At 50.5% G+C, this 26,736-nt stretch overlaps 1 protein-coding gene across 1 annotated transcript in view; it reads left to right on the plus strand.

Annotated features, from left to right (window-relative positions):
- Nucleotides 1-26,736, plus strand: part of gli2a (GLI family zinc finger 2a) — a 68,713-nt gene that overhangs the window by 21,660 nt on the left and 20,317 nt on the right. The window contains exons 3-4 of the mRNA XM_048978900.1: nucleotides 17,343-17,448; nucleotides 25,282-25,481. Of these exons, the coding sequence (XP_048834857.1) occupies nucleotides 17,343-17,448; nucleotides 25,282-25,481 (306 nt within the window). The remainder of the gene's footprint in view (nucleotides 1-17,342; nucleotides 17,449-25,281; nucleotides 25,482-26,736) is intronic.

A 26,736-nucleotide genomic window follows, 5' to 3' on the forward strand; every position in this document is an offset into this window, starting at 1 on the left:
AGCAAGCACAGGACTGGAGGGGGCTACACACCACATACCCTGGAGTGCTATATTAGACATACCCGCCAGGTGTCTGTGCCTTTAATAGTACAGAGAAGTATGTAAACAGAGCATTCCAGAGGGCGCTGTCCCGAGGGACGTCGACTTTCTGTGGTGTAGTCGGACAGTCCTTACCTCAGTAAGGTCCTTCTTGGCATGTCTAACAGCTCCCTGAGCTCTAGGGTTCCTACGTGTCCTTCATAATACGGGATCGTGCTGCATTGGAAACTCCTGTATTACATAGGATATATTATAAGGGCTGGGTGGCAATCATAGTGAGCTCTGAGTTTGGCTCACATAGATGTCCACAAGCCAGGGGGAGTCGCATAACTCTGCGGAAGTACTGGGTGTGCTGGGTGAGCGAGTCTTCCCGTTAAAGTACTTTGTGTTTGATTGCTGGCCTCTGAGAGTTTGACGGGATATCGATTAACCATGATGCCACAATTGTACCCCTGGGAGACAGTTTGCTGGTAATTATGGATCTAACGTGGTATTAGTCACATGGTCCATCCAACAGCATTTGTCCTCAGCAGTTAATTTGATCGTGGCACAGCTGGGAGGTCGCAGTGCGGCCTATAGGGCAAGCAGGGTGGGGCGGGGCCTCACAACAGGTACCAGAGAGCAACACAGTGTTATGAATCAATAGAAGAAAGAACTGCTAATTAGCAGTGTCTAATTAGCATATGGATGCATCCGGACTGGCCAATCAGGCAGGCTCCAGGCTGGCTTAGCATTTTCCCACAGACTTTATGCAGTCATACCCCTCAGCCGACGTGTGCTCAGCGTAGAAGAGGAGGCCCTGACCCCGGCGTGCCGTGTTGAGAAAGGCTCCGGCAGGCTGTAGTAAACTGTCCGACCAGCAAAATAATCAGCGGGGGTTTACAGTGAAACAACTTGACCCTGGGATAACAAATAGAGGAAGAATATTGCTACTAGTGGTAGATAAACAGTCTGGCTAAATTTAGCCCTCGGATGGCTTTGCAGAATGTAACAGAGTCTCTCTTGGTGTATGTGATGTTAAACACTTTCATGAAATGGGAAAGAGCTTAAGGTCCACAATTCAGTTCTGTGGTGAAGAACCCTGCAGCTTGGTCACAGAACTGCTAGAGGCCGTGATTTAGCCAGCAGCAAGAACAGTCCCAAAATCACAGAGAATCAGGATTGAATTAAAGTCAGAAAGAATCGGGAATGAGTTAAGGTCAGTGAAAATCAGGAGTGAGTTAAGGTCATTGAGAATCAGGAGTGAGTTAAGGTGAGTAAGAATCAGGAGTGAGTTAATGTCAGTGAAAGTCAGGAGTGAGTTAAGGTCGGTGAGAATCTGGAGTGAGTTAAGGTGAGTAAGAATCAGGAGTGAGTTAATGTCAGTGAAAGTCAGGAGTGAGTTAAGGTCGGTGAGAATCTGGAGTGAGTTAAGGTGAGTAAGAATCAGGAGTGAGTTAATGTCATTGAAAATCAGGAGTGAGTTAAGGTCATTGAGAATCAGGAGTGAGTTAAGGTGAGTAAGAATCAGGAGTGAGTTAATGTCAGTGAAAGTCAGGAGTGAGTTAAGGTCGGTGAGAATCTGGAGTGAGTTAAGGTGAGTAAGAATCAGGAGTGAGTTAATGTCAGTGAAAGTCAGGAGTGAGTTAAGGTCAGTGAGAATCTGGAGTGAGTTAAGCTCAGTGAGAATCAGAGCATCGCGACATCATGCTGTCTTCTGATTCTGAGGCAGCGAGTGAGATTACAAGGGTTTGCGGTCTTGTTTTATATTTAGCTCGTCCACTAATCATGTTCTTCTGACCCAGGACAAACAAAAGCACTTGTTAGTTTATGGCGTGATGTGTGGTTTGGCGGCATCGATTGGTGGAAAGTGACACAATACATCCTTTGGGTCTGGCTGGGTCTGGTGTGATGCACTTGGATTTGCAAAGTGCTGTAGCTACAGGTCCCAGCTCTTCGTGCCCATGTCCCCGACACTGGCTCTCCCTCCTCCCTGCTCTTATTTGGTACCTTGTGTGTGGGCCACCAGCGGTTTCTGAGACGATGCCAGAAACTAATTTCTCTTTCAGGAAATTCAAAATGGTGGCGTGTTCCAAAAACATAGGATAGGAGCCTGATTTGTGAGATGCCATCCACGCTCCCCATGACACACTAACCATCACCTGGGCTATGAGCCCACGGCGTCAGTCCCCAAAGAACACAGCAAGAGCAGAAAAAAATACATGCAGAAGTGAATTAGCATTGTCAAATTTTTGAAAAATCACGTCGACACACATTTGTAACTGTCAACATCCCAGTTCCCTTGGGGGCCTTTAGATGCCTGTAGCATGCCTGTGAACTATTTTGGTATGTAGAACAATTGGTGGAGTGAGCTGGTTCCAGTTAAAGTATTTAATTTTCCCAAAAAAGAGGGTGGGGGTAGGCACCCAGCGATGTGGGATGGAGCCTGAGGGATCAGCCTGTAGGCCCGTCCGCCGCCCAGGTAATTTGTCATAAGCCAAACTATGTGCATGCATGTCTGACCTCAGCTTCAAAGATCTGAGGGCCATATCTGCAGCAGATATGGAAAACATTATCTTATCTATGGGTCAGGATGAACCTGGATGTACATTGGTTATAGCATGTTGGGGCCTGAAGCCATGTGATTATCACCATCGCATGGGGGCTGACATGCTCAAAACACACTCACTGTCCTCTGTTTCTACCTACAATGCAACCGAGTGCTCATATCCTCTGTAGGCTGACAGTTTCTGGCATTAACCCCCCCCCCCCCCCCCCCCCCCAGAGACAGTCCCCCCCAAAATCCCCCCTGATTCAACACAGTTGTGGCTGAGAAGAGAATTTATGTAAAGACTGAGATTCCCATGACATGAAAGGGTTTCTTAACATTAGTGCTGGACTGAAAAACAGAGACTCCCTACGCAGTATTGCAATAAACTCTTGTTCGGCTTAATTGAAAGATTTTTTTTTGTGATGAGCTAAAGCCCCCCTGTCATTTTTTGGGGAATTGTCTCTGGAGCCAATACTCTGCATGAAGACGGTTTTCCAAAACGAGGCTCTCTCAGTGCCGTGGGCGGGAGGCACCCATCCGGCCGAGGAAAGGGGGGCACGGCCTTTCTCCTAAATCAGCCCTGTGTGCTGCTACCGCAGGACAGTTAAAGCACTGATGCTTCACTGCATCTCCGCGCTGGTGCACAAGCAAGCACTGGGCAGACCCAACTGTTAGCCAAGGAGACTCTCTAAACATGTTTTAAGCTCTCAGTCGGTCTGGCACAAGCGTTTATTTTCCTTTGTCTTCTTGCATTAAATAGTCCCTGTAGCTTTAGTGAAGTTTATGTTTATGTTTATGGGTCTGTTAGCATGCAAGTCCTCGGGGGGGCCATACACTGAGCTCTGGGACAGGCTGCAGGAAAGGGACACCCCCACGTGCTGCATTTCTGTGGTCCTCTGAAGCACAGCGGGGATATTTGTGCATTTATTAGGGTTTGAGGGAATTTGGGCTGCAGCCAGTTAGTGCTATGCTCCAGGTGATGCCTCCTGTCGTCACCCCGCCACGGAGACATGAAGGCGTCTGGCCCTGGAGAGTAAGCCCCCCACCCCCTCCTTCTACAGATGGGAACAGAATGAGCCCAGAACCGCCATGCGTCACGTCTGCTTCAGAGTCCCACATTCACTGCAGGAAGGGGGCGCTGACAGCTCTGCCTTATTGGTGCTCAAAACAAAGCATTCAGCATCTTCAGGAAAGGAGGAAAGGGATTGAGAAAAGCTGATAGATGGATGCCATTTGACCAGGATTGCAGATGCAGGTGGTTGGATGGTGATTTTAGCGCGGTGGCTGTAGCCTGGAGGCGAGAAGCTGGCAGCAGGGCTGAGTTCTCCTCCCAGTGTAGAATCGTGAGATCGGATCTCATCTCTCTCGGTACCACAGTTGTGGGACAGGAGCCCTGCCTTTAATGACACATCATGAAGAGCAGACATGAAAACACACGTCAGTCGTCCCTTTTTCATCTCAAATTCTGCTGTGATCAGCTCTACGGCGCGCCTGCCCAGATGTAACACGTGTCGAATGACTCGGCCGGTCCGGAGGAGGGAAAACAATGACTCTGTGAAATACTAGCCGCCCCCGCTGGGCAGTTCCAGCTGGCACAGAGAAGGCGTAAGGAATCGCTTCCTACAGGCCGCTCCAGCCTCTCGTAAAAGACAGGAGCGAGAATGCAAAATAAGTAGAAAACACATACCAGTACTAAGAGAGGAGGTGCCTGAACTGAGAGGCCAGTCTCCAGACCCTCCTCTGGACCCCTAAATCTATTTAATGCCCTGCACCTCTGTTGTCCATCATCATGACATATGATTTTCCAAAGAATTTTCTATTGGATAATAGTGCTGCAAAGCCTCTCCCATGGGCATCAACGTCAAATTGTAAGGGGAAGGCAGATGTAGTGTTGCGATTTTTCTTCCCTTATATATTCATTACATGAACAAATGAGTGATTACAGGACGCCCTGATATCTGAGTAAACAAGCTCGCATTGGACGTTCATCACGTCCTGCCTCATGATGAGAGGCAGGACGTGATGAGAGGGACCTCGAGCCCTTTTGCGGGACATCCCTGGATCTGTGTCTCGGGTCTTCCAGTGTGAGTCTTGTAAGGTCTGCAAATGCGGGATCTGTCACAGCTAGAAGAATGGCCAGCTGTTGCCACAGGTGTGCTATGTCGCCGCCATGGGAAACACACTCCACGTTCAGGTTAAACAGGGCCTCACATGACTCCCAGTGTCAGCCAAGAGAGTCACCTGAATATACATGCACACAGAGGGCGTTATTGGTCCAGAGCTATTACAGAAATCCCAGTCTGACGGAGAAAATAACAGCAGTAACATGGCATCCTTCTTGATGTATGTGCTGTAACTCAAGCAGGGCCTGAAAACTGCAGAACAGTACAAATCTACCTTAATGACGAGTCATTGCAAATTGGCAGGTTGTAACATTTCTGTCCAAGGATTCTTGGCTTCCTTATGAGTCGCTCTGACTCTTTTTATGTCGGCCCGTTGCATGTCACCGGTCGTCAAACTGAGACAGCTGGTCTGAAAAAGCTGCTGCACTCACCAGTTAATGGGCCTCCCTACGTTTGATTTGGGAACTCACGGAAACAGAAAGAATATAAACTTTTCTTGTTTATCATGGTATGCAGCCTGGGAATATTGCAGAATGGAGCTTTTAGCACAGCCCACTCGCTCACCCTGCCCAAGGTTATTCTTTGCATTCACATAGCTTTGAGTGAAGCAGATGGCGCACCCCTGTCAAACCTCTCCTTACACTTTCCTGCATGACGGCAGGATGGCACTCGCGTCTTACAGTATGCCATGCAGCCCAGCTGCTTGCACTCGCAGGTCATATCCACACCTCCAACCTCAGCTCTGCAGTCACGCTCGCTTCTCAGCAAGGATCCTGGAAAGCATCTTCATCAGGGAGGAACATAGTTCTGACATGTCCTCCACTGCAAAGGAGCTGACGCCGTAGACCCAACTGGGAGGATCAGATTGCTGCCCCCTCCCCCAGTCACTGTTAGGCAGACAGCAGGCCGGCCCTTGAAAGGGCCCCTTTGTGCTTTGACATGTACCCCCCCCACACACAGACACACTGCTCAAAGCTGCAGTTTTAGCAAAAGATCTATCATGAGAAGATCTTAGCACAAATTCATGGAGAGGCTCCATGCTGGTGCAAGCAAGGCACACCTCTTCTCAAAGGTCCAAGCTTGGCCTGAAACAGAGCTCTTGCCATGGAGAAACCCTCAGGTCTGTGACATATGGTGCCCGCTAGTAATGGAGGAATTTGGGCTCCTCCTCTCCGCATCTGCAGCACACGTGTAACTTCATCAAGGCCATGGCCATTGTTTAACTTTCTTTGAGGTCTGGGGGAAAAAATCTTTTTAATCAGCCCCTTAAAAGTTAATTGCAAGTCACGGCAGTGGACTCTAAAATTACCGTTAGCTGCCCAATATAATGTTAAGGCTGAGGTTTATTTTTCTGCCTAAACAGACGCTTTATTTTGGTTCATTTCAGGCGGCATAGTGGTGAATTGACCTGTTTTTAGTGGTGTGTGATGTGCGTGTGTTGCCGGTGTTTCTCCAGTTCACACAACCTCCATCTTTAGCCCTCAGTGAGTCATTAGCCTCACAGGCAGTTCTGTGTGAGACAAGGGCTCCTGGACAGAAGGTGAAACCATGGTGACAGTAACTTAGAGCACCCACCCTGAGCAGTTAATGGACCAGCTATCACGCATGGGCAGTTCAACTGACCATCTCAATATGATCAGTAAGTACAAGTTTGGCAAAGACGCAGTCAGGAAGTTTATGTACTTCCTGTTTAAGCTGCTACTCAGTCATGGATGTCGGCTTTCCTGGCTCACTGTTGGCTCAGAGTAACCATGCTGCAACCAATCTCTGGAAAATGGGACCTTGTGGGAGTCCTCCACCTCCCTAGCAGAGCCCCATGTTTTGGGCTCCTGTATTGTGGCAGAGGGGCCTACATTTCCTTTGGGCCTCTGTAATCACCCGCAGCTTGCCAGTGGTAACTGGGGGCCTCTGCCCAACAAGCCAGCTTGGGTTACAAGCGCACGGGACTGGGGGGCTGTGTTTTGTTTCTTAATTGGAAAGCCTAAACTCTCCCCGTTAGGAAGCCCTGTGATTCTGTCTTGAGATTCAATTACCCTTCGATCCATCTTCGCCATGAGAGTGAGTCCGCCCTGCTGCTCTCCCCCATCACCAGCTCAAAATACCCCAGTCATCCTGGCCTCTGTCGCCATGGCCTGTGGCTGGATATGTCCAAACTAACCACATACAGAACTGGATGCAAACGACCAACCCAAGAAGAGGAACACTGGCAGGACAGAGATGCTCATCTCTAGATCCCCTTTGTGCCTCCTTTTCTCTTCCAGCCTTTGACACAAACGATCTAATTACTAAATTAAGGTGTCGAAAGTGACGTCTGCCTCTATTGTATGGTAATAACCCCCCAATTAAGCGAGACAGCAGCTATTATATGGCTATTTCTCACTGTCAGTTCCTGGCTATTCTCGTGGGACACTACTCAGCCGTGCTTTTAGCTGTTTGCTTCATCAAATCAGTGGTCATTCTCTTCTTTGTTCATTTCTGTCCTAGCTATCAGTACCGGCTACCCCCAGTAACTCTGGAAGATGGTCTTCTTAAAAAGACTGACATTTTTTACACAATTGCCAGAATAAAAGAAATGGATATTTATTGCTTTTCACTTGCTACTGGACATCCTCAGTGATGTAGTCTTAGACGGTCATATTCGGCATCAGCCATGACCTGAAAAGCCTCTTTCTGCTGAGAGATCCATTGAAGGACCATGGTGAACACCCAGCTAGGGTAATGTTTTCCTTCCTCCTGATCAGGCTTTTGTCCTCACCCACTTTGATATTCAGCTGCCACGCAGCTAGTATGAAGAAGCGCTCTGGAGCCACTCTGCTGCTTTGGGGAGGGGGGGTGCAGGAGGGTGAGTTGGGACAGGTGGACTGGCTTGGTCCTGCTGTGTTGACCAATGTTTCTGCGATGATTGCTAAGGGCACTTTGAGTAATGCGGGAATAATAGAGATGCTGGGTTCTATGAAGACTTTGTGTGGGACACACCGAAAAAATGAGTTCTCAGATATGGACCATGATTTGTGTTCATTAGGACACTTCATCTCAGACCGTTTTGTTGGCTTTTAGAACATGCCTGGATCTTTTTGGTCCCCTTCGCTACAAATATAGATCTTTCCTTCCCTAATTGGTAGCCATACAGACCTTCGGTACATGCTTTGACCTTTCTGCCTCCCCATGGTACATGATCAGACTTTTCCTTCCCTCCTCAGTTCACACACAGACCCAGGTGTTGAGCCTTGGGTAGATGCTTGGACTTTTCTGTCAGCCCTCAGTACATGCTCAGACTTAATTGCCAGCCCTTGGTACATGCTAGGACCTTTCCATCCCCCCTCGGTACATGCTCAGACCTTTATGCCCCCGCTGCCCTCTCAGTTCACACTCAGACCATTCAGTCAGCCCTCAGTACACGCTCGGAGCATTCCGTCACCTGTCATTCCTTTCTCTGCATGTCCCACGCAAGCCTGTAGGGTATGCGTGGGTCCCTTTTGTTTTCTTACATACATGTCTTGTGGCCAAGGAACATTTGAGCTATTTTCCTCCTCAAAATGTACTAAACAGACCCTGGCTTTTCATGGTGGTGGGGTGGTGGGACAGCTACACAAATATGAGACCTGTATAAGCCCCATCATATGTGTTATCCTTCTCTGATGTGATGGCACCAACCAAAATAGATGCTAGATAGTGTTTTCCAGACAAATATTTTCAGCTTCTCACATGAACTTGGAAACACAATAATACTACGATAATAAATGTGGAGCAGATTATTCCTTCATTAAAATCTCCATACCCGGTTACTCGTGCGTATTACTGAACAGATAACCGCCTTACATTCAGAGCAGCCAGCTGTTTCCTGAACAGTGAATTTTTATTGGACGAGCCATCCTGGACGGGAGGGTCTAACACCAGCCTGTTGCATCTAGGCACTCTAAGGCACGGCCCCTCAAATCAAGCCAAGCTCAGCAACATATGGCCAGCGTGTGGGGTGACAGAGCTCTCCAGAGGCCACATGAGGGACAATAAAACTGATGGATAAATGCACCGATTTATCGCTCTGCTCAGAATGCCGCGATACCATTGGCTTCTCCCCTTTTCTTACAGCAGTGACATATTTCACTGTAAAAGTGTGTCTGCCTGAGCAGAGAGATATGCATTATGCTATACGTTTGTGGTTATAATCATTTCATGCTATGTTCTTAAGATCAGCACAGCTTTAAGGCCAGATATCCATCCCCAGGCTCCTTCCACAAACATAGGTGTTGAGCTCCATTAGGTCTGTATGGTTCCAAAGAAACTCGCCCTATGAATCAGATTTGAATCCAGGGAGTACAGAATATCTGGCATTTATGGGGAATGCCGTCATCATATTTTCCCCACCGTGGGCCCAAAGTGAATGTATGATGTGGGTGGCTTAGGGGGGAGAAATGGAGTGGCCAGGAGCAGCCCACCCTCCCCCAGCTCTCTCCATCAGTGCTGGGGAGCCAGGGCCTTGTAGTCATGGATACGTGTATAAACAGTCATCCACAGCCAGGAGGGGCGTCTGGGTCTAGCCCTGTGTGGAGCTCGGTGAGCCGTGTGTTCTGAAGGGGAATCGTGACACTGCCTTCAAGGCAGGCTCAAAACACTGGGCGGTGGTGTCATGACACCTCAGTGGAAGACTCCAGGTCTGTGGGGCCGCAGCTCATTGGCTTGTGCAGGCCGGGAGGTCGCCAGGGCTGAGGGCGTGCCCCTTCCACGTCTGGGCCACGAACTCGTGCGTTTAAGCCTCGATGTGCATTTGCCCGGCAGCCAGCTGGAGTTTGTCTAGTAATTCTTGCCATTGTTTACTTAGTGTGCACCCTGACGCCCCGCCTGGGGCCATGTAGAAATCCCTCTCTGCCGACCGCCTCTGTTTATTTTATTTTCACCCGAAATGGTGTTGTGGGGAGGGGGGGGGTGCTCCTCGCTCTTTGATTTGATGGTCACCTCCACAAGCTTCTACCATTACCTGCTGTGTGTTAAGCTCTTCTCTCTGCCTTTGCCCATCTCTCCACCATCTCAGCTTGTCATTTCCTTGGAGTGCAGCTGCCGACAGGAGGCCCTGCCTCCCGCTTTGTTGTCCTTCGAGTGGATGACGTGTTTAGAGACTCATGGTCACCTGCTCGCTTTGGGTTCAGTGTTTACAAAAGCTGGAAGAGATGAGAAAGATGCAGTATATCTTACAGCAGCCCTTAAATGTTTCACTGGTAATGCCATCACTTTGCCCTGATGTTACTCTCTGAGTCAAAGCTTTAATCGCTAAAGTAGCTTACCAATATGTCTGGTCATAGACCAGCCCATTCAGACAAGTTCAAGGCAGGAATTCCAAGATGGCAGCATAACTTTATGCCCACTGCAAAGGCAGCCAGGGCAATCACCCTGGAGCATGTGATGGAGGAGCTTTTCCTCCAGCTGCCAGGTATTGTTCTCCTGCACTCCAGTTGAGCCACTTTTCATCCTGCTCTAGTTTTGCAATACTGGGTGCAAAGAATGAACAGAGGAACGCGTCTGAGCCTTCCTGTCCACTCTGCTAGGTAAAGGACCAGCCCAGTGTGATGGCTTTGAGGGGTTTAGCTAAACTTGCTTGACAGCCGGTGATGAGCTCTGGGGTTCTGTGTTTCACATGTCACGTCCAGTGGCATCTTAACGCGTGACTAATAGGTGGTGCACAGGGCCAGAAGCTGTAGAAATGCATGATAATGTCTCAGTGGAGCCCCATAACAAACATTACTGTGTGATAGTACTGCTGAATAGTACTGCTTAATACTCACATTATACTCTCTCACACATCATCTATAACATTATAGACTCTTTTCAGCTCTGTGAAAGCCATTTAAATGGGGGGAGTGGTACTGGGTATGGTATAATCATGATCCACAGTGAAGGGACTGTCAGGAAGATGCTTTTGTGCTGGGGGTGGGTTTTATGTCAGTTAGGGTGCAACGGTCAGAGGTCAGATGAGGCAGACACGGAAACAGCACATAGAGCCGATCCTGCTGAAAGCAGGGACTTTCCCATCGTAAATCCACCCAGACGGACAGAGTTTTTGGGACCCGGAGGGTAACCGGAGCTGCAGGCGCCATCTTGGGAAGGCTCCTGATTCAGGAGGTCACAGGATGTAACTGTTAAGTGGAGGCGGTGGAGAACTCAGGGAGCAGAGGAGTTCTCCATGTTTGGAAAGAGATCTCAGATTAATGGTGGAGTCGGGTGTTGGAGGCAACGTCACGGGGCATCTGGTTTCTATCACTGCCCAGTCCCAGAGCATGTGGGGCGCTGGGCCTGCAAGGCCCCCACAAAAGGATCATGGGACATCGTTACAAAGGAAGCTACGCCACCGTTTCTCAGGAGCCACGGGGAGCCACGTGACAGAAGAGGCTGATTTCCTGTTGGTTGTGGCCAAGGGCTTTGAAACCACTAAACTAAGAGGGCCTGGGCCTCAAGGGACCGGCAAACGGGCCTGCCGTTTGATTGTGGCCAGGGGGGAAGAACGTGGCAATGAGAGCACAGCTTTGAGCAGGAGGCCAAGGCCGGCCCTCGTATTCACCTGTTGATTTGGCTTACTGCTGATTTATTTCTGATCTTGGGTCCCAGTCCCTGATACACTACAGGGACACACTACTGGTTCCTCGTTCTGCCCCTGCATTTCTGCGGCACCGACTCTCGACCACTCAGCGTTCTTGCAGGAAGTGGCAAAGCTGTGTGCTTGGTGAGCTGGTGTCCTTCAGAGGCAGGCGGGGCTAACTGCCTGCGCCATGGTCTGACGGGATGATGTATATGTAGGAGCCAGACATAGAGACGGCGGCACCCAGCGGTGCTTTAAACGCACTGTATCTTAATTATGGCTCTCGTTTGCTGAGCTGCGTCTTAAGCTAGGGTCTACTTGATAGGCCACCTTTTATCATCGGCCAGCCTTAAAGATAATAAACTTTTTGTTTAAGGTAATTACTTAACGTCGAGAAACCCATGTGCTAAGCAGCGCTATTATACGAGTGGGCGATAAATCACTGCGGCCAGGTGGGTGATTACACCGAAGCACAATCAGTCTTGGGGACCCTCATTGCCTTAAGTAGCCAAATTACCCAAACAGCATGCTAACATCCAGCCGCTTGTCACACGTGGAGGAGGCTGGCAGACCCGCACCCTGCTCTTCCTCACTGGCCGTCTGTCACGCACCCGACCTCCTTTACCCAGTTCAGCAAAATGATCCATTAGGGTTATTAGCAGGTGGCCCCAGCCTGGCTGTGCAGTGCTGATAAGGTGTGGTGAACCTTCAATGACGTGGATCCAGTATCAGGCTCAGCTGGCCTAAAGTCCAGGAGACAGATCGAAAGAGAGAGATGGGACTGTGATCGAAAGAGAGAGATGGGACTGTGATCGAAAGAGAGAGATGGGACTGTGATGGACAGAGAGAGATGGACTATGATGGACAGAGAGATATGGACTGTGATGGACAGAGAGACAGGGCTGTGATGGACAGAGAGACAGGGCTGTGATGGACAGAGAGAGACAGGACTGTGCTGGAGAGAGATAGAAATGTGATGGACGGAGAGAGACAGGACTGTGATGGAGAGAGAGAGACAGGGCTGTGATGGACAGAGAGAGACAGGACTGTGATGGAGAGAGAGAGAGACAGGGCTGTGATGGACAGAGAGAGACAGGACTGTGATGGAGAGAGAGAGACAGGGCTGTGATGGACAGAGAGAGATGGACTGTGATGGACAGAGAGAGACAGGACTGTGATGGAGAGAGATAGAAATGTGATGGACGGAGAGAGACAGGACTGTGATGGAGAGAGAGATGGGACTTTGATGGGCACAGAGGGAGAAAGAGGACTGATATGGATATAGAGAATGTTTTTCAAATGTTATTTCGAGGTCAAAATCACACTAATTGACTGTACAGCTCTCTGCTAAGTCACGCAAAGGTTGTTAAGAGTATCTTACATGATAAGTAAACAGCAAAAACACAACAATAGTGCCATTAATATAGTTGTGTCAGTGGAACATAATTTAAGGTCCAATGGATGTAAATCCCTAAAAAATAAATCCAGGAAATTCGTCAGGTTGGATACACCCAGCATATGAATGTTAGAGGGCAAATCGCCCCGGTAACAATATATCATGGCAATGCATTCAAGTACCTTTTCAATCGGTCACATGTGTCCTCCCGAACCCGGGTGTGGGACAGTAAAAAAGCAATATTCAAAGTATAAACGTTGTGCTATTGCTTTCCCCATGAGGCGGGGCTTTTGGGATGGTCCGTCTCTACCTTAACATGGAGACGCATATAAAATAAAATGCTAGAGACTGGCCTGTCTCAATGTAAATGACCCAGCGGGCGTAGCAGGGGCAGCGTGTGAGATTTATGAATGGTGTTAGACCAAACAAATTGTGTCTGAGAGAAGCCAGCGGGTGCGGCTCTATAAACACGCACGGGAAAGAGCTTGGTGGAGTGCTTGGGAAGATCGGACACAGCTGGGGAGGCGAGGCCGGAGCCGGGGCGGGATGCTCACCCCCGCCCCCACCGCTGCCTCTGCCCGCCACGTGTTGGCCTATTTGCATTTGTAACACTGTTTCATCCGCAAACGGTGGATTGAGATGCTTTTGCTGATTGCCTTGTAATTACACACTGTGTATTCTCTGTGTTGTCTTACTCCGGGGCATGTACATCTTATTTTCTGGATGTTTTACACTGCGGTGCATCTTAAAAAAAAAAAAAAACATCCCGTGTGAGATCTGCCTTTATTCTACTCCTGAGTTTACTGCACGGGGTTGCTATTGCTTAATAGGAATTTTTCTCTGGAATCCAAATTGAAACACTGCTAAACAGTGCCTTCGTCTCTGCTTTTGCCAAACTGGGCTCGACCAGTCGGAAAGAGAGGGGCAGGGTTGGCACATGACGTATGGGCTGCCTCCCTTTGGGCGGCGCCACCTTAAATCACACATTTGAGTGTCACGGCTTTGCCTGCCGTTGGCGCTTAGAGAGTCCACACCTAATCAGCTTATCGGCGGCGTGGGGGAACCCACATCATTGGAGAATGTATCATTTTTCAAACTCCGAGCAGGATTTAAAGGAAAGACCTGTTCACTCAATGGCTCCTTTCATTGCATAAAGTGGTGGATGTGCATTCATCTAAGACCATAATCCTTTTGTCGCCACGAATAACCAAAGAAAAACATTTTTGCAGACTAAGTAAGAACATAAAGCTGCTCCACCAAACCAGGACCCGCCTAATAAACTCACGATAGGGTGCAGCGAGCGGCAGCTTCACAGTGAGGTGGGGTGCGTTGGGGTGGGGAATGACCTCCGTAGCGGACAGCACAGCGGTCGTCTGAAGCCACGAGTCCTCCCGCCATTTCCCAGGGTGCTGTGCGCGGTGGGCCCTTGCGCCATTCAGCTGGCACGGCGCTGTGTAGTTAGGACACGGGCCAGCTTACTCTGGTGGAATTTCCTGCCTGAATCCAATTTCCCCCATCGCTTTCCAAGCGGGACAGAAAAGCCTTTTAATTACAGCGCCGAGAGCCGGGCGCGGGGCTTATTATGGCTGTTATTGAGCACTTCCTCTGAGGATGAGCCCCTCCACTACAAAGTGGCCTGCTCTCCGGCTTAGTCGCAAACTTGAAAAGTGGATGTTTTCCCTCTTCTTTGCGGCTTAGGGAGCCTTTTGTTAATATCTGAGGCTGGCTTTGCGTGTCCCGGAGAGGACCGAGGACACCTATACGCTGAAGCCGGGACAGGAAGGGTGGTGGATAGAGAGGGCGGCTGAACAGGCGAGGCGCAGACATGGACCCGGTGTGCAGTGTTGGGGCACTTTCCAGTGCGTTACCCAGACGTGGAGAGCGACTATCTGCCACACGCTTGACACTCAAACCCTATTTAACCACATGTTTACATTTCAGTGGTCATGTTGGGCTTGGGGCTCACAGTCGGTGGGGGGGTGGTGGCAGTGAGAAAGTGAGAGACCCTCGTCTCCGTGTTCTCCCACATGTGGAAACAAATGTTATCACCCAAAGACTAATAGAGGTGGGGGCTTGAACACGACATTCCAGTGCTTCTGGCCCGCAGGGGGAGGGCCAGGCTCAGTAAATCAGGTAAAGCGCCTCTTGAACTCTCCAGAGCGACGGCCTTTGTTCTTATTGCTGTGCGCGAACAATGGAGCTGTCGAGGTGATGGAATAAGCCGGGCTGGCTGATCCCCCCTCGTCCCGGCGGCCCAGCCAGCTCAGGGCGTCCCGAATGCGCTGCCCGCCCCCCGGGGCGCTCAAGCAACCAGTAGACAGTGGACTGAGGCAGGGGGAGTGCAATCCAACACACGCCCCTGCAAAAAAGACCAGGGTTTGGTATTTGACATAGCTGGAGGAGTGGGGGTTGAATGCGCACGTTCATTTCCTGTAACTTTTAACGGCGTCCAAAACGTAAGAAGAGCTCTGGGTTCAGGTTACTAGGCAAGCTAGTGTTAAGGCCAAGCAGTGTGAGGAATGACTGCGACGGTCCGTCACTGTTTTAATAGTTGTTTGCCAGGAGGGTTAATTACCTATTTTTCCAGCTTGGATTTTTTTGGGAGGGTCAGCAGAAATATTTCCAAGTTGTCACGGAATGGAAGATGGTGGCGTTTCACAGCTGGGGTGTCTGGTGACACCCATGTGGCCGCACAGGGGCCATCAGGCGTGGCAGTCAGCATTCAAAGCAGGTCACCCGTGGGGGGTGTGTAGGAGGACTCCGGGGCCGTTGGGGGCCGATGCACTCCATGGTGCTTCCAGGGCCGGTTCCGGGTCTTTCCACAGCCCTCCTCCACCCGCGACATTATTAATGGTGCATTAACTTGGTTGCCTCTTTGAATAAAGCTGTTTGTCTTGTGCCCACTCCACCGCCCGCACAGAGCCCTATTATACTGGTTACTGCACATCGCAGGGAAAAATGCACCCCCCCCCCCCGCCCCGCCATGCCATAGAATGGTAGGCCACCCCCCCGCTACCCTGCCCGCCTCCAGCGCTTGATACTTTAAAAACATGGAGGGGCTGTGCAGGGGTCCTTCCGTGGCGGGGGTGGGGGGAGGGGGGTGATCTGGCTGTTAGTCACGTGTGTTTTTTGCGGCGTGTTTTCCCATCAATCCCAGGAGTCAAATGGCTCATTTAACTAGGGAAGTATTCACAAACTCTTAAGGAACACTGCAGAATGCAGTGCCTGATGGCTGCATTTAACGGGGCATAGCCAGAAATACAGCAAATAAACAGCTTCCCCAATAAAATAGTTCCTTCCCGTTGTATGCCTTGAGTGGTTGGACTGTTCTGGCTGTTCTGTAACTGCAACTTGTGCAGATATTGCTTGTATAGTGACAGGATGTGCAAATTTCTGCAAAAACATAGAAAAATGCTAAAACTCTAAATCTTTTGTACAAAGTGCAGGCATGTTGAAATGTGGTTAAACACTGAAGGCTGACTCACAGAGGTCCTTGGTGCCCCCCCCCAGATGGAGATAACAATCTGCACCCCCATGAACCCCTCCACCTCACTAACATGCGTGATGGCCCAGGAATTTTAATGTAGGTTTTCACTCCTTCCGAAACAGGAAAAGCGTCATGCAGGTTTACAATCAGCAAACCGGGACTGTAAAAGCGGGCAGTGCTCTCTGAGGACAACGGGGCGTTTTCATGAGGGGCCGCACTGGGGGCTGGGGTGGGGGGGGGGGGGGGGGTGGCGGATCAGGGCTGATGCTCGTAAGGGGAAAAATCTTAATGAGAAGCAAACGTCTTAAAAAAACTTCGGGGATGCTTAGAGTTCACTTCACACGGCGATTACATGAGGCTGCACTGTACTAATGATCCGCAGAGCTTTCCCGTAATCTGGACAATTAAAGGCGGCTTGTTGCTTCTAATAAGAAACCCAGTGCCAAGAATTCTTTTTATTACAGGAAGATGTTGATTTTTTGCAGTTTTTCTTCTGCAAATAAAAAGTAAGACCAAAAGCTTAGCTGTTTTCATATTCTTGCGGCCTCTAAATGTGAGAGCCCCGCATCACAGGCCAAAGCTTTCAATTATGACATCATAAAAGAGCTAAGAATGAAATGCAGCAAAACCTGAATGGGTCAGGCACAGCGGTTGCCCTCAGTGGGATGGGTGGAGCCGGGATAGCTGCAAGTTACGATTAGCGATTAACACTCGCTGATAATAAACACGGTCCCCAGCACGGGACACGCGGGGATGAAGGCGGAGGTGGCGGCATTCTGGTCATTGTTTACGGAGCACTTCCCTCACTGGGTCTGGCACCGCAGAGACACTCCAGCCTGGAAAGAGGGTTTTCGCAAAGCTGTCAGCTCGCGTTTGCGCCGGTGCCGCGGCCTGGCCCCGTACCGCCCGTCCTCGCCATGGTTCAAAGGCAGCCTAGCTGCAGGTCTTTGTCAGAGGCCCAGTTGGAGATCTTTTATGTTGGAGATGTAGGATTTCTTGGGATGACTTTGATTATTTATTTATTCCACTTGGCTTCTGTGATAGAGCCAATATTCTGCACAAAACTGCCCAGCTTGCCTCTGAAATCTGTGTTGTTTTATTGTGCCCTGCTTCCTTTTTTGAAGTGTCTCTCTCCCTCTGTCTCCCTCTCTCATCCTTCCATCTTCTACTTTTCCTCTTCTCCACCTGTCTGTTCGCAGCCTCCCACCCCGTGTTCCCGACCTTCCACACTCCCATTCCGATCGACATGCGGCACCACGAGGGCAGGTACTACTACGAGCCACATGGCCTGCCTGCCATGCATGGGTAAGTGTACCGTCCAACACGTATCCCTCTGAAGCATGCCGTCCGCTCTGCCTACCGCTCATACAGCCTTAAATGTCACAGAGCTCACCGTAAGTGACCCGTACGGCTCATTTTCTGTACCGAGGAAAGCTAAGGGATCCATGTTTTAGTCTGTCTTTGGTTCCTTCTTGCTGAATCGGACATGGTCGCATGTAAAGTAAAGGCGATATGTTTCTGCATGGGAGGGCGGGGGGGGGCTCTGGATACAGGTCAAGGTGGTTCCGGCTTGTGCTACAGGAACCTGGCCAGGCTGGGTCATGACTGGGTTGTACACCCATCTTCAGAGGAAGCGGATAATTCTGCTTCATTAGCACCCCCCAATGCTCAGAGGGGGAAACCTGGAGAGCAGGCCCAAACGTCAGCTGCCAGAAGCGGAGGTGAAGGACAGCCGGCTTTAATATCCATGACGAGAGCCACCGTGTTTCCCCCCAAACCTCCTGCGTGTTGGCAGTCTGCTGCAGGGCCAGCACTATGATTCGCCGTGCGGTAAATGGGGGGGGGCATATATCCTTTTCCCATTAGTGCCGATTTACAGAAAAATCTGTTATGCTTATGCTGAACTGGGACGGATAGCCCTGTCGCCCTGAAACAGTCATCTTAATGCCCGTCGCAGTTGGCACGGAAGGGAAAAGTGCCCCCCAGAAAGATTTTGCGTGGTGGTAAAGAACCTTCCAGTCTGGTACATCTTGGTACCTGACTGGTGTTCTCCCATCTGTTAATGCTTTTTTCAGTATGACCGGACAGTCTGGATGCCTCTTAGGTCTTACCGCTCAGGCGAGACACATGCTTTGTCGAATATGTGAATGACTCGACACTAAGTCCACCCCGCAGCCCTGAACCTGTCCCATCAAACTCATGTTATTTCAAAACAGAAAGGGGGGGGGGATCTGTGGGATTGTGGAAATTGTGCTGTTACATTAAATTCATAGATTTGATGGTGATGCATTCTGGGAGCGGTGCAGAAGCCGGCACATTTATCACCGGCTGTGGAAAGTAAGGAAAAAATCCTGTCTCTGTACCTGGCCACCTTGATTAATGTGATTTGAACTTGACAGTGGACCCCTAATTCATCAAGACCTTGATCTAGCTGTCTTTTGCTCTGCCTGTGCCAAATTCACCTAATTACACGAGCATTGCACAGCAAATTAAGTGGGGTGTCATTGGCGGCAAGCCGCAGCGGTTTATTATCTGCCCGTGGCGGCATGTCAAAGGTCACCGCGTTGATTGCCTAACATGACATCCTGCCGCTGTCCCCTTTATCATTGTTTGCATATAGCATAATGAGGGCGCTGCTTATTTTGTCAAAGCTGTCTGGAAGGCAGTGGCGCACCGCGCCTCCCTCACTATGCCTTCGAGGGGGGGGAGGGGGATTGGGGCACTGGGCTACGCGTGGAGCCACCCAAGCCACTGCTCTCGTGGGTGCTCCACCCCTCGTTATTACACAGATATCAGGGTATATGGAGCTGGACCAGTTACACCTGCTAAAGTACACCTCTCCATGTACTCCATGTACGCCTGCACATGATTTCTCCATCATTCAATTTGTGCATAATTGGAATGATTCCATCATCACACTGGTGAGTCTGAGCATTAGCTGCTAGCAGGGACATGCAAGCCCCAGGAAGCCAGGAGGTTCTTGGTTCCCGCCTTGCTCTTGTCTTTCTGATGTTTCCGTTACACGCCTGGTGATCGGGGAGCAGTGCATCCCAAACGCTGTGTTTCCCAGCAGCCACCACCCACGGGCCAAGATGCCTTGATTGGGCCCATTGATTTCCTCAAACTGTGGCTTCTGCCACCGGAGATGTGAGCCAGTCGAGCCAGACAAAGACTGCATTCTCTTGCCGGGCCTTCAAACGATACGCGCCGCTCAATCGCTCGCTTGTTCATCCACCGGTACAGAGGATGTTGGGGATCTCCAGCCGTACCTTCAGGGGGCAGTTTCCCCCCTTACCTTTCTGGGAGGGGCTCGGACCACAGGCAGACCCAAAATACTGTTGTCTTTGAAAAGTAGAACACATAATCTTCCCAGAATACAGAACGATCTTCGATTGACTAGTAGAAGTAACCAGCACTCCTAGCAGACTACCAGAAATGACCCAGCACTGTGACTAAGATGGTTAGAAGAAGCTCTGGACAGGTCACTCTTGTGGCTCAACTGGCCAGGTGAAGCAGTGGGGTATTGGGAGGGCCATATCCCCCGAACCTGGGAGGCAGACTAAGATGACTCAGGGGCCCAATGCCCCCCAGCTGCTGGGCCCCCGGAAGCCTCCTGCTTTTCTTTATTTGCAAATATGTCCTTCCCCTAGACTTGATTTTTGCCAGTTTTAATCATAGATCATTATTCTAAGGAGGCTGGCAAGTTGGTGCAGCCGGTGAGACTGTGTCCACCAGCTTGTGGCACCGGTCCAGTCTCAGTGGGGGGTTTATGGTGAGCCCATAGCAGATACTGTGATTTGTCTCAATCAGAGCCGTGGCCTCAGGCTGCAGACAAGCCTCTGTCATGTTGTGATTCATCTCTGGCTCACGCCGCCTGGAGAAATGGGCCGTACCTGCAAGCACAAACGTGTCGGCAGCAGTCCTCTTCAGCGGCGCTCTGCTCAGCACTGTGTGTGTGGGGGGGGGGGATGAGGAACCCTGCGCCCTGGGACCTCTGGCAGCGACCACGCATCCTCAGTGTCGGCGTCCGGCCCAGGGAGGGTCCTGAGGGGGCTCTTGGCATGCGTTGGGGAAGGTAACAGGTGCAGCGACCGGCCTGCGTCCATCTGCTGGAGATCTGGGCTCCCGGCGTTTGGACAGCAACGCAGGCGGTGTGCCGGGCGGTCCGACGGGCAGGCATACATGGGCAGTCTGTCAGCTTTCCAGCAAAAACAGGACGCACATACATTTACTAAGAGCCTGATTGACTGATAAGCCAGTCTACCACCGGACAACAGCAGGCCATTTGCACGAAGCTTCCGGCACTTTCTTCCCATCTCTGCCCTCTGGGTTTAAAGGACCCCCTTTGTTTGTCACTCTCTAGTCCCTGTGATTATGGGATGTCTCAGTCGGGGGTTCCCCCTGCTTTGTCAGTGACCGAGTCTGATCCTGTGCAGAGTGGCTCAGGGTTTGGGTCGGGGGTGGCCTCCTGTTACCTTTTTTATTTATAAAAAAAATATTGCCTTATTGCTGGCAGCTTCGAATGTGTCTCACTTTTCCTCGTTGCATCAAAGTGTCTTTCTGATGAGTGAAGCACATGATGCATGAAGAGGATGTATATTAGCTTTGTCATTCATCACAGGGGACACCTGAGATTTTACTTTTTTTCCAGAGTAGACGTTGAGGGGAGTTTATAATTCATCTATAACATTCATGGCCCTAAATGTTTGCTTTACATAAAACGTTTTATGATCTGGGTAGGAATGTATAGGACTCCAGGAAAGTAAAAATGAAAACAGTTTTGAAATGAGGTAATGTCTCTGTAGCAATGCATTCTGGAAACTCAGCCAGTGAAGCCCGTCTTTCATGTAAACTGTGAGAGGTTCATGAAAGTGTCTGTACAGATCTTCATGTATACAGGTCCTAATTAGGGCTGCAGTGTGACTCATGTGACTAATCGCCCTTGTTTATGGGTCGAGAACACAAGCCACGCGGATTTGATCAAAATGCCGCCGCTGAGCGGCAGATCAGGACATGTCCTGCCTGTCATGTTTGCGGGCACTCATCTGGGGGTGTCTGCCTGTCAGCAGCAAGTCCAGACAAGCAAAACCTTCTCTCCGTTGTGGGGTCAGCTCTGGGCTAGGAATTTCGGCTGCTCTTTGGCGGCAGGAAATGGATTTCATTGTTTAGTTACTTCATACATGTTGTTTTCCAGCTTCCGCCCGTACTGCCATCTGTCGCTAACAAACGTATCTGCTGAACGTCTCTGCCCGCAGCTACAGCCCTCTCCTGAAACCTCATTGTGGCCACATGTCCCCAGCATGTCGGACAGCGTGTGCCTGGTGTGTTAAACAGCATATCCTCTGCGTGTTGGATGTCATGTCCCTGGTGTGTCAGACAGCATGTCCCCTGATTTGTTAGATGACATGCTCCTGGCATGTTGCTCAGTGTATCCCCAGTGTGTCCCCAACATGTCGGACAGCGTATCCCCAGTGTGTCCCCGGCATGTCGGACAGCGTATCCCCAGTGTGTCCCCGGCATGTTGCTCAGCGTATTGTTGACCCAAAGATTTTGCCAGCTTATATTTGTTAGTAGAAATTTCACTGTCACACTGAATCCAGCTGCATTGTTCTACACGGCTGGGCTGGACACACTGGACACCGGGGGTCGCTAGCGGTTCTGTTGACTCTGTGAGATGCAGTCAAAATCTACATTTATTACTGCATCTGGGAAAGAGTCCAAGCCAGGAATCCACAATGAATCTGTGAAGTCGTAAAAGAGATGGGAGTCTGTTTGATCTGCTTGTTAAAAAGCGGCTCATTTTATGTGCCATTTAGTGTCATACATTGTCATTGGAATCCAATTTTCCCTAAGTGTGTGAGACTGAGGTTTTAAGTCACTTGTGGACAGAACAGGCTGCCAGTCTGGGGGCCTGCCTGTGTGGGGAAGCCGACTCACTACTCAGAACCTGGGGGGCTTTCCTCTGAGAGAAATCTCACCCTGTCACCGAGACAGGAACATGACTGCAAAGCTGGTAACCTGGACTGGAGCAGTTCAACGTCCATGAGCCAACAGTTATCCAGAAATCGTCCAGACTGATAAGTGCATGCCACCAGCAGGAGGCTGTGTTTGTGTGTGTGTGTTTGTGTGTGTGTGTGTATGTGTGTGTGTGTGTGTGCGTGTGTGCGTGTGTGTGTGTGTGTGTGTGTGTGTGTGTGTGTGTGTGTGTGTGCAGTGCCTGTTTCCCATCCAAACAGAGAACCCTTTATACTCGCTTTCGTGGGGCCCTTGGCAAAGAGCTCGCCTCTGGAGCATGGCTGGTGATACTCTGCAGCCATTATGGCAAAGGGAGCAGGGTTAGGGTCAAGCACAGATGGGGTTCCTCATACAAAAAGGAGAAATTGGGGCAGTCTCTGGAAGCACTCTGGATCCGGGGCCTTCTTTTTAGTCTCAAAACCCCCATGGACTACAAGTCAGCCTCCTACTCTTTTGGGGTTTAAGACTTTCCCCTTTGATGCAGAGGGAGTGGTCACATTGCAGCACCCACCGCTGTTGGGTCCCGGAAGTGTTACAGTGATGAAGGAGGGGAGCTGATGTCAGATGGGGGGGGGGGGGGGGCGTGTTGTTGAGCATGACCCGCTACATGGACAGCTGGATCTGTCCTGGATCTCTGGGCTTTGAGGGTTAGGCTTTCACTTCTATTGCCAGTTTTCAGAGCATGATCAGTGTAAGGGGGTCGATGCCTTGAGGGGTTTGGGTGTCAGGCCGGTCTGTCTGTGTCTCGGGCTGCTGCTCTGTGTCTCAGGCCGCTATGTCTGTGTCTCATTCTGCTATGTCTGTGTCTCATTCTGCTATGTCTGTGTCTCGTGCTGGTCTGTCTGTGTTTCGGGTCATTGTGTCTGTGTCTCAGGCTGCTCTGTCTGTGTTTCGGGTCACTGCGTCTGTGTCTCAGGCTGCTCTGTCTGTGTCTCGGGTCACTGCGTCTGTGTCTCAGGCTGCTCTGTCTGTCTCAGGTCACTGCGTCTGTGTCTCAGGCTGTTCTGTCTGTCTCGGGTCACTGCGTCTGTGTCTCAGGCTGCTCTGTCTGTGTCTCGGGTCACTGCGTCTGTGTCTCAGGCTGCTCTGTCTGTCTCGGGTCACTGCGTCTGTGTCTCAGGCTGCTCTGTCTGTCTCGGGTCACTGCGTCTGTGTCTCAGGCTGCTCTGTCTGTGTTTCTGGTCACTGAGTCTATGTCTCAGGCTGCTCTGTCTGTGTGTCGGGTCACTGCGTCTATGTCTCAGGCTGCTCTGTCTGTGTCTTGGGTCACTGTGTCTGTGTCTCAGGCTGCTCTGTCTGTGTGTCTGGTCACTGTGTCTGTGTCTCAGGCTGCTCTGTCTGTGTGTCTGGTCACTGCGTCTATGTCTCAGGCTGCTCTGTCTGTGTCTCGGTTTGCTACTCTGTATTTCAGGCTGCTCTGTCTGTTTGTCTGGTCACTACGTCTATGTCTTAGGCTGCTCTGTCTGTGTCTCAGGTCACTGCGTTTGTGTCTCAGGCTGTTCTGTCTGTGTCTCGGGCTGCTCTGTCTGTGTTTCGGGCTGTTCTGTCTGTGTCTTGGGCTGCTCTGTCTGTGTCTTGGGCTGCTCTGTCTGTCTCAGGTTGGTGCGTCTGTGTCTCGGGCCAATGCATCTGTGTCTCATATTGCAGCATCTCTGTCTCGAGCCTCTTCATATACATTTTGGGCTGCTGCATGTGTGTCTCGGATCACTGCATCTGTGTCTCGGGCTTATGCATCCGATCTCGACCCACTCTGTCTGGATCTCGGACCACTCCATTTCTTTCTTCCTAACACACCCAGTGACGCATGGTGAATCCTGTCTTCAGACCTGGCTTTCCTGTGAGATGCATTTCCAGCTACGTTTCCAACCAGCCAGCCCCTATGACTGCACACTCATTGCTCCTGTCATTTTCACCATGATTCTGCTTCCTGTCCGGCCATCTGCCAGCTCTGCTCATAGAGGGATCCCGAGAGCTCCAGGCTGGAGGGGAGGCAGCTTCTACTCTGCTCTCATTTAATTTCAAAGCCATCCGTCAGCTTTTGCCTGCAGTCACGTCTTGGGGGAGTCTTCCTATGCCCTCCTATCCGTCTCAGATTAGAGGCACCGTGAATTGCACTGGTGGGGGGAGGTAATGAGCAGACAGGCCAGCCAGATTAGTCAGAATGGGGTCCCGCTTTACCTGACTCGACTGAGCGGACAGGAGCTTCAGGGCCCAGCCAGCAGAAACGTCACATGGTACCACCTGTGAGTGCGCAGGGACATCGCCTTACGGTATCCTTTACAGATCAGGCGATACAGCACAAGCCGGCAGGACATCAGTTTACACCTTCTGGGTGTGTAATCCCTCACATGCTGTGAGGCTGTGCCCACCCAAACCGCAGCCCCCGCTGTCCTCGGCTTCAACCCGCCAGAGCACAATGCGGCGGAGGGCTATGGCAGACGCGATCTCACTTTGCCAAGTAAAAAACAAATGGCCGTCTGGACGGCTCTCAGGATGCACATATAGCTTTACTTACAGACTGCGTGCCTGACGCTGTTCTGAAGGGCTCCCTCCCAGGGGCGTAACCACATAAGGACTTCCTATGAAAGTGTGAAGTAACGTATAGGATTCTGGGGCAATTTGTCAGATCTGCGTTGGTTTTAAGCTATGGCAGCTTGGCAGCTCAGTAGAGACACCCTCCTCAGGGGTTGAGGGTTCGAATCCCAACGGCATTATGTGTGTCTGTGTGTGTGTGCGAGCGAGCAGGTATAACTTACCTTATGGGGGCACATTGTCCCCACAACGTGATGAATACGCATTTTTAATAAAACTTCAATAAAATTTGTGACTGCAATGAAAAAACTAAAAATGCAATACCTCTTGTATTTTGCTTGGTTACTTAGGGTTATGGGTTATGTTTAGGGCTGGATAGAGGTTAAGGTTGTCATAGTTAGCGTTAGCATTTTTCCCATAGAAATGAATGAGCGGTCCCCATAAAGATATATTTACCCAACATGTGTGTGTGTGTGTGTGTGTGTGTGTGTGTGTGTGAGAGAGAGAGTTTTTTTATGCCCTCCATGTGTCACGTGTCAAGCTCATCAGCAACTGCGGCTTCCCTACACATCTGACCCCCCTTCTTTTCAGTCCCCCAGGTCTGGCCGGCAGCCCCGTCATTTCTGACATCTCCCTCATCCGGCTGTCCCCGCATGGAGTGGGTGCCGGGGAGCCCCCATTTAACCCCCCACACCCCTACATGGGCTCCCACATGGAGCACTACCTGCGATCCATGCACAGCCCCACGCTGTCCATGATCTCAGCGGCCCGGGGACTCAGTCCGGCAGACGGTGAGTGATCCATGATTCACCCGATGTGTGTAGTGAGACAGATTAAATATGCATGACTGAGCTCTCGATCAGGTGCGTAAAAATCCCAGAGCAGATCACTGAAATTCTCTGCTGGAAATACTGAGATTACTTGATGTTTCTGGTGTGATTTGATTGATAACTCAGAAACAACTTTATAGCATGCATGGTGCCTTTAGAGGATGGGAGGTTCATTGTCAGGACCCTGGGTGCTTATTGTGATGCACATCAACACCAATGAATGACCCCACTGGTCAGGCGCCCTGTTATGCATTAATGATGACTTTCTCTTTCTGGCAATGGCCCAAACTGCACTGAGCTCTCAGGGAGAAATAATACCTCTGGTCGTGAGCTGATTGGTCCCTCAGTACCTGTCCAGGTGTGTGTCTACCTATGTTCTTACTTTTGGAGCAGAAAACAGACTGAACATCCTTAGCCGTATTTATGAAGACGTGACGAGGCATCTTTCAGCAGAACAGGGCCGCGATAACAGGCTGTGGCAGGAAGCCAGACGGAGATGAATCAGCCTTTACAGTCTGTCAGCACCTTGGAAGTTTAAGCAGCAGAAGGGAGATGTTCCCACTGATAAGGCAGTCAGAAGGGAAGCCACTCGCATACCAAATTGATCCTGACTGCTATGCAGACAGCGTCATCTGTAGCCCTGGATTTTGTCAAAATACAGACAGCAGATTCAGCTCACACATGCAGGATGGTGCCAGCAGAACTGTGCCAGTTTTCCATTAGAGGAATGTGAATGAGGCAGTGCTTGCATTAATCCCAAATGATTAACACCTGGGGACCATTTCCCCAAATGTCACGGTGACTTGGTCATCGGGAGGTGATAAGGGACACTTTCAAGGGTCCTGCATGCTCCTCCTTCCCACTAGCAGGGTTAGTCCTATACCTCGGGCATGCTCCTGGCCGAATAGAGTGCCTGTTCCCTTTCCGAGAAACCCATAGTACCTGGGGGAGGGGACGCATGGGGGAGTTTGTCCCCCCACCCTGGCAAGCCGGAAACCAGGTTGACAAGCTGTTAAACAAATTCATATCTGACATTCATTGCTCGTGACACTTTTACAAGAACTTTACAGGGTGCTGATGGCAGTATAGGATACACCTTCCGCTCTAGTGTGGAGATCTGAGCAAAGACTCTGCTGGGAAAGCTGGAAAGCCACACTGACTCTTTTCGTCCATCCTCATGTCAGAAGCTCCACTCCCTGTCCATCACGGTCTCCTC

The sequence above is a fragment of the Brienomyrus brachyistius genome, chromosome 16, assembly GCF_023856365.1.
Source record: "Brienomyrus brachyistius isolate T26 chromosome 16, BBRACH_0.4, whole genome shotgun sequence".
Lineage (NCBI taxonomy): Eukaryota > Metazoa > Chordata > Actinopteri > Osteoglossiformes > Mormyridae > Brienomyrus > Brienomyrus brachyistius.